Source organism: Clavelina lepadiformis, chromosome 2 (genome assembly GCF_947623445.1).
Source record: "Clavelina lepadiformis chromosome 2, kaClaLepa1.1, whole genome shotgun sequence".
Lineage (NCBI taxonomy): Eukaryota > Metazoa > Chordata > Ascidiacea > Aplousobranchia > Clavelinidae > Clavelina > Clavelina lepadiformis.
The window spans coordinates 6,270,278-6,285,713 of record NC_135241.1 but is presented as its reverse complement, the minus strand read 5'-3'; the positions used below and the strand labels follow the sequence as shown (position 1 = coordinate 6,285,713).

Genomic DNA, 15,436 nt, shown 5'->3' with positions numbered 1-15,436 from the left:
AACTACCTTGCGCTTGCGCTTTAAGAAGTGAAGCCAGTATGGGTCCGCCATTTTGTCAACATATGCGACCAGAAATGCTCTGGCGCATATATGTTGAATGCAACATATGAAAGGATTATGTGACATTGGCAAATAGTTATGAAATGGAAAGACGTTTTTTGATGCAGACGATGCTAAGCATTATTCCTGAAGCTCAATTGCATAGTTAAAGGGTGTTTGGCGTTTAAATAATGGCCCATATACTGGAACGACCCGTACCGTACCGGTATCATTAGCGAGCAGTTTGTGCGAATGGTAGGATGTTTCTGGCAATAAATTGTGGAGAGTAATTTTTTATGTATCAATCATTTGCTTTGGATCATGCAACTCTTACTCAAATGAAGGGCTACCACATTGCCTTATGCTAGGCCTTTACGGTACCGGTAGGCAATTAGCCTAGGCAAGCTCACTCATTGATACAACTAAACTACAAATATTTACAAAAACAGTCGGTGATAGCGCAGTGCAAACACCTCGGCTTTTCGAAAAACTTCAATAGAATTAGGCCTATACAGAACTAATTTACAATTGGCTTTTAGCCTTTGTCTCACTCTCTCCCAACGCTTTTGGGCGCATGTGTCATCGCAGGCTTGTTTCACTTTTCAGCGAGAGTTGGATATCTAGTTATTATATATAAGATATCTATGGTCTATTCACTGTTGCGTGTACACATACTTACTGGGTAGTGGCTGGCTGCTGCATCTGTATGTAGCCTAGAAATAAAAAGTACACATTGTCATTGATTGGCGTCGAGTGCGCATGCCCTGCCGCACTTATCGTTATGCCTACGTACGGTACTCGGGTACTGCACGTTTTGAATAGTTTGCAATTTTACCGACCGCAGTACAGCAGTGCCAGTTTGCTTTTATAATACTGGTATAGCCTAATAAGAGTTGCTGAATTGATGTCATAGCCTTTTATTTTGGATGCTTTTATTACACTGACGAAAATTGAGTCTATATAGTATGCATGTAGACAACCAGATGACCTCACAATTTGAATAGCTGAGGTCTAGTATACAAAGGCATCCTGTGGTTGGTACACTTGTGTGTACTAGGCCTAGCTTAGACCCCAAAAATTTAGGTCAGCTAAAGAAATGCCTGCCCGCACATCAGGATCGAATGTTGAGAGATTAGGATTAGGCTAGTATATTACTACATCATAACGCTGACTCCTTTCTGTAATTCTATACTCATGCCTTCATATGGGTTGTAGCCTATATGGAAGAGAAAAATGCTGGTCAGCACTATGGCCGGCCACTGCTGGGCACTGGCCAGTCTGCCAGTGCCTGCACTGTAAAAAATCTTTTCTAATTATAAGTCAGTGAGACAATTAAGACTAATAGTTAGTCTTCCAACGAAAAGTATGGCTTATAGTTAGTCTAAATTGTCTCACTGACTTATAATTAGAAAAGATTTTTTACAGTCCATGGACTGCAAAGTACAGGAGTATGGGTGTTTTCAGCAAGATCTTGCTGTCTTGCATAGGCTATGCCAAACAACTAAAAATAACAAGCACAAGTGCACAGAAATGCTAAAGCATGCAATCAATTAGTAAAAATGTAATGTACGCTGTTTGATTAATTTAAACTCTAAATCAGTTAAAAATTAGATCTAACTCATTAAGTGCAAAATTGCAAACTAAAAATGGGCCACAAAAGCTAATGGACCGTAGACAATTGGGTGTGTACCTATACCAAATCCTGCAGTCTGGCCGCGTGCTGTGCCGGTGAATTTTATTCGATTTAATTTATTTTAGTTTTCAGTATTTCACTGGAAAAAATCATACATTCAAAGCTATTTTTTATTTCATTTCTTAACTTAACCTAAGTTTTAATTGTATTTTAACATAATAACGTAAACATAACCTAAATCTTCCATCCAGTTTAAATCTAACTTCAATTAAACCCCAAATGCCTTAAATCGACTTTTTGCATGCTTGCATTCTTCTAACCTAACTGCCCATCTTTAACTCTGGGCTGTGTAACTTACTTATGCTGAAATACTCCCTCTATTTTTTTTGTTGGTGAACAGCAATGCACTGAATGCAGGTAACTCTGCTCACCTTGTTACTTTTAGATGCATGTTAAGTTTTTAGACGAAATTTTTTAGAAAAATTTTTGAGCAGTGGCATAAGGAAATTATTTCTTCGTGCAAGACAATCAGACGATAGTATCAGTATTGCTTCTGTGGAAATGGACAGAGGGGAAAGTGAAAATGATGCCTCATCAAAAGCAATGACTTTAAATTCACCTGAAGTAATCACTTCTAAAAATCATTCCTTTCTTCCAAATGATCCTCAAGGTATCCATGTTTTTTCTAATATATATGCTACTGTTTTTTTACAAGCATGTTATAAATTTGCAAAACATGTTTTCATTGTGTTTATGTATTTTACAATCATAGAGTTTAATACAGTTGTAAAGAAATAATCGGAATGGAATAGCCTAAATGAAAATGAATCCTTCATTATTACTAGGTTGTACAAATAAATTGTTCGAAAGTTTTAGCTATCATAGAGCAATTTTCAGATCAAAACAATATCTATATATGTAATATTAAAACATGTTTTTAGATATTGTGCCTGATATGTCTACCAGTTTTAAACGAGATGGCATAAGCAGTATTTTGTCAAGGGAATACAAGATGAAAAATGCATCAAGAAGAGTAAGTTTCCCAGAAGATGATAAAATTATCAGTGGATATGGAGAACCACGCAATCCGTGGGCTCATGGTATAGACTTGATGCTATTTTGTTGTAGTATTGAAATTGTGTATGTCTTTTTATACACTGGTACTTGCTGTTTTTTTTGTCAAAGCTGTTAAGCCAGAATAAATGCACAATAAAGTGGTACCGGTATTAAAAATGTGCATTTCCTGTGCTATAGTAATATGGAATTATGTTTTAGCCAAAAGTACATCAACTGAAGAACTAATCCAAGCTTACACCCAATCATGTCAGCAATGGGGTGTGAAACCCATAACAAAGCTCCTAGTGCAACTACAAGTACTTTAATTCATTCTTCTTGAATTCTGTCATTCTGGGATCGAGGAATTATTTTTTAAATTTTGTCTTTAACTCTATGATTCAGAAAAAGTATTATAAGATTAAGTTAAATTTTTGTACATTGTTTAGGAAATCAGAGATTTTTCTGTGAGAGCTCATTCATTGACATTAAAAGGTTTGTGAGAGCCAACAAGTAGTAAATGCTTGTTTAAGATTCAATTGGTTTATCACATCAGTAGCAAGTTATTTATTGGGTATTTTGTAATGATATGCAAAACAAATGAGATGATAGTGCATGCTTTAAACATTTTAAGATAATCACTTTGCTTGAAAATTTAAGTAAACAGTTATCTTAAATTCTTATACATATATATAATAGATATGTTGTAACACGTAGATAAACTATTTGATCAGTTTTACTGTAAATATAGTATATATATATATATATATATATACGTGTTTATTGGTATGTTGTTTTCAGGTTTAGACTTTTAATGCAATACAGTTTAAAAATGAAGCTTTTTAAGGTGTGTGGTATGAATTTTACAGGTGAAAAACTGGATTCAAAAGTTGTGGAGACATTGGAAGCTGTTTTCAGAAGAGTCCAGTTTGTGATCATGGACTTGGAGGCAACTAATCTAGATGATGATGTAAGCATTTTTACTATGATGAAAATAAACTCAGAATAGTACAATAAGTGTTTATCCATTGATTATTATTTGTTGTTTGTAACATTACATACATCTATTGTAATTTAAATTTTAAGAGGAATATATCGGATGAGAAGCAGCAGATGAAAGCAGTCTAAATTTTACATGTATTACATATTTTTATGAAATAAATTTTGTAGTCTGCTGCAGCCCTGTTTGACATGATTGAATATTATGAATCCGCTGTGAATGTCTTGGTTGGCTTCAATAAAAATTTAGGCACACGAGGCTGGCAGGCAGCTGCTCACATGATGAGAAAGGTAAACAGCTTTCAATTGCCCCATCGGTGTTGCTTTTTTATTTGTATTGTGTTAGTTAGTGTTTTTATATGTGTGTGTTATGTGGTTTTTCAAATAATAATTAAATTTACCAACCAACAGTATTTGAACGGTTTTGTTGCTTGTTTTTGGAATTTATTTCATGATATTAATTTAAGTTCATTATACTGAAGATGTCCTGCTTGCGACTCTTTGATGGCCACGGTGTACCTTTGACAGATCAGGCAGTACCTTTCGTCGGCAGGGCATTAAGGCTGAGTAACACTGTTGTCACGCTCCATCTTGAATGTGCAACATTAAGTGGCAGGCCTATGCTACTAATAGGTATATGTTGTGTAAATATTAGTAGTGACAGCCCTTTTTCTTGTTTGATTTTGATCATTTAATACCTTGGAATGTCAATAGTAAAACGTTTTTATTGAAGTCATTGCATTGAAATTAGCTCCAATTAAAATTATCGACATAATTTCTGTTCGGTAAGTTGTGTTGGTAGTAGGTTGGTCGTTAAATAATTTTCTTTTGTGTATAATCCTCCAGTTGCTGCACTTCGAATGAATGTTACGTTAAGGGAACTATTTCTTGCTGATAATCGTTTGATTTCAACTGATGCATTGCAACTGGCCAACCTCCTTAAATTCAATTCTGTGCTACAGTTGCTAGACGTTAGAAATAACCATATCCAGGTAACTGAAGTAGATTTAGCCAATAGCCAAGTAATATTGGTTTTGTCCTATTTGACCCCGTCAATAGTAGTGATCTGCGGTTATATAGTAAGTTTCAAGTATCATATAGCCATTTGATATTTGATCGAGCTAAAACTATTTTATCATTCAGGATGCCGGTTTATGTCATATATGTGCTGGCCTCATGAGTCAGTCACAGACCAATCCAGGTGGTTTGCAGACTTTAGTTCTGTGGAATAACCAATTATCATACCAGAGCATGGGCAAACTGGCAATGGCCTTGGCAAGTTTTTTATACTGGTCGTATTTAAAGTTGCTGCTTACAGTTATTGTGACGTTTTTCTGATTTGATTGTGATCTGCAAAAGTGCAACATGTTAAGAAAATGCTTCTGTTATGCAGAAATACACCAATACCTTGTCGACACTGAACTTGGGTCAAAATGTTCTTGGAGATGATGGTGCTGCAAAATTAAAGGAAGGGTTATTACACAATCATTCTCTTCTTAGACTTGGAATGGTTGGCACTAAGCTATCTTGTGAAGGTCTGTGAAGGGTTATTGTTACCATTACGTAATGGTGCTGTTGCAATAAATTTTTATGAGCTGGTTAATATAACTGTTGATTTTTGCAGGTGCTATCGCATTAGCTGAATTTCTTGCCGAAACGCCACGCATTATTCGTTTAGACATGCGCAACAATGACATTCAGGTTGGTGGTTTAATGGCTTTAAGTCTCGCCTTCAAAATCAACTACTCGCTCCTACGCTTGGACATTGACAAGCCAAGTTCAAAGGAAGTTGTAAGTACTGTCAGAGTTCTTCCATATAGTTGATAGTAAATACTTTATCAATTGAATTTAGCTTAATCTCTGAGATAACCAATACTTTTGCATAAACTATAAGGCTGTACAATAAGGCTTTGTTGTGATATATCACTAATTCGAGTCTCATATGTGCAAAGCAAAAATAAGTAATAAAAAGTCCCAGTCCAAATGTCAATGTAATTGTGAACAATCTGTCTGACTTTTTTATCTGCCTGGTGCTCCCACAATATGGAATCTATAATTAATAATGACGTTGTTTGCAAGCATGGGATGTATGAGGGTGGTTGAGGTGGAGTTCGGCTCCACCAACCAGAATGCAATATATACCAAATTTCGTAAAAGAAAATCCAAATTTACATGTTAATTTGCAATAATGCTTTGCATCATTTGACATAGCTACTAAAAGTAAGGGACACATGAAAAATCATTTTTCAAACAATCACTGTGTGTTAGCAGTATGATAAGATCGCACTACTTATATATCAAGTAGGTTTTCAAAGCCTAAATGCATATTGTCATGTGTAAGACAATACTTAAGTTACGTCTTTTAAAAATTTTAATTTGGTGTGAAGCAGTTTAAGTATAAGATGTTGCAAGTGCTATTTGCTATTTACCTTGTTGAATCAGTTTCTGCCAGCCTATGTTTACATTACTTGGCAAAAGTGGAATATCGTACAATATTGAATGGGAATATCATAAATTGACATGTTTCAACAGTTTATTCTAGAATTGCAGGTAGCGCATTGGAACAATACAAAATAAAATATTTGGTCTGCATAAAATGTTACGTTCTTTTATAGCTTATTTTAACTATAGTGTTTGAACATGTGACAAGCTGTAGCAGGTAGTATTTGTAGTAACATTTACTATACCAGGGCTGGGCAAACTGCGGCTCTCCGGCATGTTTTTTGTGGCTCTTCTAGTCGAATCGTAAAATTCCAAAAAAATTGTAAAGGCTACCAAGAGTACCGTTTATGAACGTTTCTGTCTATCTTTTCTTTATTTATGGCAAAGGTTGTCAAAATGCGCCTCGCCGACATGTTTTTTATGGGTCTTCTAGCTAAAAATTAATATCCCAAAATGACTACTAATAACTAAATTGACAATCATTACTGATTTTGCGGCTCGCTGGTGTTTATATTTTTCCGCAAGTGACTCTTTCATTGAACAAGTTTGCCCACCCCTGTACTATACCATATAAATACAAAGGATTACCATTTGTTCATGCAACACCCCAGGCTGAGATGGTAATGCAACAACACCAAAAACAATAGATCATGCGTCTACATGTGCGTCAACATCACCTCATGTGTTGTTTTTAACATGCGTATGTCGTTCCCATCATTTATCACCACCACATTGTGCAATCAACTGTATGCAAGACCGGCACTTTGTTCAATAGAATCAGACAATCTCAATGACACATTAACAAAACATTAGTCTTTCATCAAATTCGGAAATAACTGACTCACGTCGGATGTTGCAATGATTTTACTTCCTGTTTGAGCTTGCTTGTTTATATTATATACTGGGTCTTCTGCAAAGTATTTTGTTGGTTAAGCCATGCAATGCTCAACATTTATATAGATATAAAAATTATGATAAATCCGATAAATGTTAGGATGGTTTCAAAACAAAAATGGTAACTTTTTCCATCTAAAACAACATTTCAAACTTCATCGTAAGTGCTGCTTGGTGATTTAGTGAAATAGTCAGTGATTTTTGCATGCAATTCAGTTAAACCTGATTTTATTTTGTTTTGTTTGTAAATATTTTTTGCATTACTGCAGTTTAAGTTCCAAATTTCCAGTTATATGTAATAACTACATGTTACATGCGCTGCTATTTGTTTGTAAATTTTCAGTTAAAAGAGTTGGTTGAAAAGCAAGACTCACTGTTAAAAGACATTCATGCTTATGCTGCCCGTAACAAGGAACAAGCATTGCAACGTGTTTTAAACGTGCAAATGGAAAGACAGAAGAAAACAGATGAAGAAAAAACACACGGTTTCAGGTGTACAATCATTTCTCAATTTTTAATGTGCATTTACTGATAGCAATTTTATTTCGGAAATGTTTGATTTACAGCAATTTGTAGGTATTAATGGTCATTTATTTCATCACCAATCACCAGGTATATGGACATGACCAATTCTGCCATCGCGTCAAGTCAAAACAATAGCAACAACAAAACAAATGTTGCTACAAACTCAAAACAAGTTTGCAATTCTCAGCTACTTGAATGTCACATTGATGACAGCCCCATGAATTCACCTGCGCTCTTGCCAACGAATAGTGTCTCCTATCATCAGGTACTAAAGTTTCACTCTATGTCATCCTGTCATTAATGTACGTTATTTAGATATGTTGTTGTAATATACCATACAACACTTAACCTGTGTTCTAACACTCATGCTAGTGACCCAGGTTTGTTGTATATTCTTTTGCCATGTTTAACAACATTAATTGCTTAAAGTTTTCCTGTTTGTCAGAGACGTTTACAGAAGTTTTTCCTGCTCTTAGGTATCTCCCGTCATGTTTAGTAGCAGTGAAATGGAGAAGCGCGCTGCTCAGACAAAGAGTGATGCAGATGCTACTACTCAACAGGAAGATGTAGAAGAGCGACTGGTGGATGGCGGTGTCCATCAAAACAAAGCACAATCTCAACTTCCTTCATCTGGAGAATCCCAACACAAAGAAGATGAACCAGCCATTGATCCCCAGTCTAGTGAAGTCGACACAGAAGTGATGACTCCGTCAAAGAACCAGCCAATAATAGCGACAGAAGAAGATGAAAAGCTTGATGAAGTTGCCAAAAGTAGTCTGGAAAACATCAAACCGTCTATCGATGAAGACTCAACTACGGGCAGCGAAGTTGAAGAGAATACGGAAACTCTTGCACGATCCGAAGCGATTGATGCAGACTGTTCATCGTCGGATAAGACAGAAACTGTTGCAGGTCTCCAAGAAAGCAATGTGACTATTACACATTTTGACTTAAGCTTATTCCCAAAAGACTGAACCACTAGCCCATTCCAACCGTTAACTTTGTGTATTTATTTTTTCCTAACTTTTTGCGCTTTTTTCTGGCTGTAATATTATCGGTGCTTGAATTGCAATATTGCTCACGTAGCATAATTTTTGTATTAAATGTTGTACTGCTTGCTAATGGCAACCGATAAACATATTCCTGACATGCCTTTAGTCCTGCTGTTTTTTTGCACGTATTGTTTGAGAGGGTGCTATTACGACCATTTTTTGTTATACACTACATGTTCAATATTTTATTTTGTGTTGGCGCGTTACACTTGTTCACATGTCAACCTCTTTCTTTCCATATTGATTTTTGCTCTAGCACTTGTCCTATACTGACCACAACCCTATCTAAAAATCTAAGACTATTCACCTATGACTGCTTAATTTTACTGGAAAACCAAGTCTGCTCAATAAGTTTGCATATTTCCATTGGGGTTTCTGGTAAAAACTTTCTACTTTATTTGAAAAGTTTTATATAGTTGCTTAATATTCTACACGCACTTAATGCCGCCTATCTCAAACCTGAAATGACCAATTCCAACGGATTTGGTAACTTTGTAAATATATATGCAGTAGTTTTAGTCGTCTTTATAACTTCCAGTCGTGTAGATGTAATTACCTTCTGCAACAAATAACTAAAAGGGTTTTTAAACCCACCTTAAGCCTTACTTTTACAGTACCTTTTAGAAGTTTGTGCTTGGCTAGGTCGACATACATTTTGTTATATCACTCAATTACTGCTGTGAAATGTTTTCTTGCGAGTGGTGCAATGGATACTTAAGACAGTAAAACAAATTTGAAATTCCTGGTGTTTTGATCTTATGAACTACGACAGCACTTTGATCAAAGATTGGCGCATTAGGTTACATTCCAACTTGCAACCGAATTTAACTCAGAATATGTAATGTTTAACAGCTTGAGCTCTTTTGAGAAGAGGTTAAAATGGATACCGACTGTGGAAAATCAAAGCAATATTCCCAGAATGAGGACGTATAGGCGAGTTACTATTTCTACCCAAAGCATAAGTTCATTCAGTTTTTATCGATCACTTTCAAATGTCGTTTTTTGCAACGTCTGATAAGCGCGTGATGGTAAGGTCCACATTAATGATGCTGTGTTTAAAAAGTTTCACATTTAATGTCTGCAAGATTATGTGTTTCCAACATTTCATTTACAACAAGTCAACTGCGCCACTGGCAGAAACAGTTGCTTAAACAAAAATAAGTTTCTGCTATTTCTGTGAAATAAGCGAGGATGTTTTTACATTAGGTATGGTTCCTTTTTCAGGAAATCAAAAACTAAGGCCTGACATAAATTTACAGCATTATTCTTTCTGAGGCTTTGTGCCAGTTAGAAAACCAAAAAAAATCTGATTAAATGTTGAGATGTTCTTTGCCATTGTACTATTGTATAGTTATCTTTGTCTGCAATGGAAAAGTAAAGCTTTTGGTATCAGGTCAAGCTTGTGCGTCAACGTCGGCGAAAGTTTGCAAACGAAATGCGGTGGAGCGGGCTTAAATATCACTGTGCAACAAATTTTCAACTTTGAAAGACTTCAAGAACTAGTGAGGTTGTACTTTGTAAATTCGGGGGCGCTAATTTCGAATATGGTCTTGGTTTTTCACGATTACGTCAGAATTGTTTGAAAGAAACGTTTTCAATTTTTCTAACATTATGCTTGAAAATCCGATAAAATGAACGTTGCACGCATGTCTAATCAGCAAAATTCAAAGCCAAAGTAATGCAATCGCTACTTGGTATCTTTGCAAACCTGCATGTGCTGCTATAAACTAATTATTGAGTGTTTTTAACTCAAAACTGTGGATGTGATACATGTAGAACTACGCTGATACGGGTTGCAAACGCACTAAGCAAAAATGAAGTAGATTACACCACTCCCGCTACATGGACAAGCATGATTGTCAAAACACTGTCTTATGTAGGCCTACAGTAACTTGCTTTTACTTCTTTCTCTTAGCGTCTTCATCGCTTATGCTGCAGTTCAGAACTATCTCGCTGTATTGACCAGCAGTAGTCAGCTAGCATTCCCACTTCCTTTTGTACCTTTTCTCAATGACAGCAATGTCTTGATGAAATCTTACACCGTGCTCATCGGAAACAACTCCTAAATTGTCTTGAACGAAATCTAAATGAGAGGCTAAAAAGTGCACTTTCAAAGACATTTTACAACCTAACACTTTATAGCTAAGCAACAAGTTTCTCACAACTTCATCATAATTTTCAGCTCGATGTGAGCCTAAGAACTTTTGACATATTTCTTTGAAACCGTTCCATGCAACTTTTTCATCTTCCTTCAGCATTTCAGTAAACTCATCATTGAGAAGAAGCTTGCGTATTTGTGGCCCTACGAAAACACCATCTTTAATTTTAGCGTTTGACAAACTTGGAAACGTAGCTTGTAAGAAGTAGAAAACTGGAGAGTCTTTGTTTATAGCTTTTACAAATTGTTTGAAAAGCCACAGTTTGATATGCAAAGGTGGAAGGATTATTCTTTCCTGTGGAACAAATGGTAAAGCAATAACATTGTGCTGACCAGGCTCGAAATCTCTTCGCAAGGGCCAGTGTTTCTTCGGGGAATGTTTGCTACGAGCTCTCGAATCCCACAAGCACAAAAAACAGCAGTACTTCGTGTAGCCCAGTTGAAGCCCTGTCAGTATAGCAACAACTTTCAAATCAACACAAACTAACCATCTATTGGTTCTGTAATTTATTTTGTCCAAAATGAGCTTCAAAGTTATATAATTTTCCTTTAGTGTAGTTGAGTATGCCACTGACACGGATGGTAAAGTGTTGCCATTATGCAGAAGTACAACTTTACTTTCCTTCGAACTGTCTACAAGTAGTCTCCAATCATTTGGGTCATAGTTTATTCCAATGCTTTCAAACAGTCCAGGTATATTGTTGCAGTAACACAATTCATCACCAGAAGTAAATAGATTTGATAAATCCTCAGATCTTTGCCGGTAAAATGTAACCTTTGTTCCCAGAGCAAGTAAGTTCCATTGTTGTAAGCGGGACGCCAGGAGTTCACTTTTGCCTTTAGACAGATTTAAGTCGAGTACAAGATGATTCAAATTTTCTATAGTAATAAAATGTGGTCTTCTTTCACTCACAAAAGAGTCAAAGTCAGTGTTTGAGTCTTCGGAATTTCCAGGAGATTCATCGCTTATTACTGGGATACTAGATGGAGGCTTTGGTATCGGCAATTCCACAGAGTGTGGAACCGGACTAATAGCAGATGGTAGATTAGTTAGGGTATGCAATGCCTTTTTTAGTTTTCTGGTTATACCCTTCTGTTTTAGTGAGGCAGAAATAACAGTCCGTGATGTGGTCTTTCTACTCTCTCCATACCATTGGTACAGCAAATCCCATAGGCACGTTTTTCCAGCAAACCATTTCTTAAGTTTCGTACTGCAGTCTAAGCAACAAAAATTGGAGCCCAATCTTTGTCTTGGTCACCAACTGCACATCCGAAGTATGCATAATACAAACGTTTGGTTTTATTGCTTAGATTTCTTCTGTATTTATTGAAAGTTACTTCACCGCAGATATAGCAAAAACTATCAGCTTTGTTTTTGCAAGAACGCCGTTGTTTAGACATATTCAAGCAGAATGTATAGGCTACACAGTTAATCCTACAAAAAATTGTGCTTTTTACCTTAAAAGTCAACGCAATAAGTGTTGGACCTTAACTTCAGCAATCATTTAGGCACAAAAACATAAGATAAAAGTGAAACAAAGCAAATATAATATTTCAAATGTTACAAGGTAGTACCTGCAATAAGGCAAACACGCACATTTTTGCGAAAATTTAAAATCAAAATTACAAAAAAATGAAGGGCGATGGGAAAAAATGGAGTTCATATTCGTGCCCAGCACACCAGAAATATCCAAAAACACCTCTTTGCTCTTTTGAAGTTTTTTTCTGTGTTACACAGTGTTACCAACGAACTTTTCTGTGCAAATCGCGGAGAAATCAACACAACTTTAAGGTTAAGGTTCCCGGATCCACGGCTAAGAGTTGTCGCAGTTTGAATGGGTATATCATATTAACTTATACGAACGTCTTTTGCTTCTTAGGATACCGAAAGAAAATCAAATGCAACGTCAAATTAAAAATTAGGTTTCGAGCAGCAAAATTATCGCAGAATTTTAATTTAAGGTCTTTTTTTAGATTGAAAAACTAAGACACAAGTTAAGTTAGTCTGTAGTCTGTCAAGAAGAGGGTGGCAGCGCAAAACATAATGGACCTATAACCAAAAAAAACAATTTTGTGCCACCTTGCGGCTGAACGAAACTATCGTGCTGTCCGACTGTGGGTGATTTCCCCCGCAACTCGTAAATCTGTGCAACTTTTGTTCCTGTATTTCTGTTTTTATTGTTGCATTATAATACGCTTTCATAAAAAATAATCCTACCTAGGTCCTGTCTTGAAGTGACGGCAATCTGCTGGGCTAGGTTAAATTAAATGCTGATGGTATAAACCTAAAATTCATCAAATCATTTACTGTAAATATAAACTGTCACAAAAACAAATTTCTGTTTAAAAGGATGGCGTGTAAATGAAATCCTTTGATTTGCAAAGACAAAAGGCCCGAAAATGGAATGAATTTACAACCACTACACTAAACGATCACAAAACACAAATAATTGGATTGGCAGGACACTGGGTAGAAGAAACACTTGCAGCGACTTTTGCACAAATCAGAAAAATATTGAAGCCATGATAATGCGTTTAGGACAGGCAATTCATTGCTACAGTGAAACAACACAAAACACAGTACAAAAGTACCCAAAAAAGCTCTCTGCATACTGTGTGTCATTGTGTATTGTTTTTGTGACAAATTATTGGCTTCTACACCGAACTGAGTAACTACACATGTGCACAACATACCATATAAGCTGCGCAATGTTTACTGCACTTTTACAAGAAACCTAGTGCATAAGACGCCTTATTCTGAATAAAAGTCACTACAGTGGCATAACGGGAGTGCTAAAATTCACGGCCTTTCCAGTGATAGTGAGATCAGTTTTTTCTTTTTTGTCAGACTTCTCCCGCCCTGTGCCATTGCCTTCACCTTCAATATTTGGAAACGTCACTCCGATGTGTAAATAGAGAAGTGCTTAGCAATGCTCACGGCGTGGCGGTTTTCAGCTGGTTTCACTCTTTTGAAGATTTATTGAGTCTGGTAGCGTTACATGTTTCATTTCCTAGACTTTTATCACCACGAAAAAGCTGTGGGTTTTGTTTCAAACAACTTTTCTTGAATTTCTGCCAGCACGTGACCCACAAGCTTACCGTCTCCACAAAAAGTAAGATTGGTAAGTTCTTTCTTAAAATCTGCCACTTTAAGACATCTTGTGGATCTCGACATCTTCCCTGGTCCGGCGAACCGTTGGTTGCGTTGAAGAAACAAAGTCAGTTTCTGATTTTCCACCACATCAAGGTTTATGTGAGTTAATATTATTCTTAAGGACGAACAAGTAATCAAAGTTTCTCATGCGTTTACGAAAACATATACTATCGCCATCATTCCCATGATTTCTAGTATCCTGTAGTTTCGTACGAGACGCTCTTTCGCTGCTAGCGGCAATCATAGATTTTCGATGGCGAGAAATTGTATAGCAGTTTGTAAGCTGAAGTATCAGCCCTTACAGATCTTCAAGAAAGTCATTGTTTAAACATGTTCGCAGTAGAAAATATATAGGCTTTCACGGTTTTAACGTATTGGCTTCAAATATCTTTTAAAACTATACTTAAACTACCAGTGACGTAATGAACTGGTTTTATAACCAAATTTGATTACTATGCACAGTGCCATAGTTTTTAGATTCTGGTGCGCCTATCATTTAGGCCTATGTGTGATATCTCCAGGCGCATTAATTCCCCTCAAGATTTTCTCTTGACTCCCCACCAGTCGTTGGATCGATTTTTACTCAGTTTAAAAATGCTGCATGGCTTGAGATTCTTAACATCGGTTGAAATCACCACAAGCTTCCCAGCCTGGAAAATAGGTTACGTTTAAAAGAATACAAAAGCCAATGGCATACCAAAAACACAACTTCCACACCGCATAAAGCACTAAACTGAAACTGATTTACTGTATTGCTGCAGAAACATCAAGCAACTCCAATTAATTGATTAATTTATCAACGAGTCACAGTCCAATCAGGCGCACGCTACGTCCAAACAACTTTACGAAGTTGGTTAATTAAAAGTTACGACTAATCAATTGATATTAGACGATTTTTCCAAGAAAAAATGTTGATTTTAGTACTTTTTCTTGCAAAAAAATTTCTTTCATATGTTCATAAACTTGAGCTGTAGACGTTATGGAGTTTTGAAAATTTAATCAGTTTCATAGTTTCAATGTAACGTATACGGACCCATGCTAAAGGTTAATGTATTGAATTTGTTGTTTTCTTTTCAAAGCACGGTACAGATGTAGGTTACAGACAGGTTTAATCTCCTCTAGATTATTTTTTAATAGGTTCCTCTTAAACCTTATCACGAAATGTTAAACTGCAGAAGATCCCTAAAATTAATACAGAAGATGGCTAATGCGGGCCAATTAATGCGATTACATTTCCGCTACATGTATCATTTTGTCCATATGCTCCCTTTTTATCGTTTTTAATCATTTCCACGTTCATTTAGTCGGGCTGTTTGGTTTTATGTTTAAACAAATACAAGATCATCCGCCAGTATATGCATATGTACTGAAACGATTATCGAGTCAATTGCTCTAATGTAAATTCAACATTGATACGGATAAGTGCTACTTAAATGTTATACCGACTTCTTTACCGGTCAATACTAAATCCTATATGCATTTCAATA

General features: G+C 36.1%; 1 protein-coding gene across 1 annotated transcript; it reads left to right on the top strand.

The window, feature by feature from the left end:
• The first annotated feature begins 1,450 nt into the window (after positions 1-1,450).
• On the top strand, positions 1,451-9,379 carry LOC143446242 (uncharacterized). Its single transcript, XM_076945795.1, has 14 exons — positions 1,451-2,342; positions 2,614-2,772; positions 2,948-3,045; positions 3,175-3,220; positions 3,595-3,695; positions 3,896-4,015; positions 4,207-4,357; positions 4,571-4,716; positions 4,868-4,999; positions 5,118-5,259; positions 5,349-5,515; positions 7,404-7,552; positions 7,673-7,850; positions 8,062-9,379. The coding sequence occupies exons 1-14, from the start codon at positions 2,234-2,236 to the stop codon at positions 8,557-8,559; spliced, it is 2,196 nt and encodes a 731-aa protein (XP_076801910.1). The 5' UTR covers positions 1,451-2,233; the 3' UTR covers positions 8,560-9,379.
• The last annotated feature ends 6,057 nt before the right edge of the window (positions 9,380-15,436 follow it).

Bases quoted from the DNA above. Each gene is read 5' to 3' on its own strand.
- LOC143446242 (XM_076945795.1), top strand. From the start codon at position 2,234: ATGGACAGAGGGGAAAGTGAAAATGATGCCTCATCAAAAGCAATGACT. The intron at 4,016-4,206 runs GTAAACAGCTTT...ATTATACTGAAG, and splicing joins CTGCTCACATGATGAGAAAG to ATGTCCTGCTTGCGACTCTT. The intron at 7,553-7,672 runs GTGTACAATCAT...ACCAATCACCAG, and splicing joins GAAAAAACACACGGTTTCAG to GTATATGGACATGACCAATT.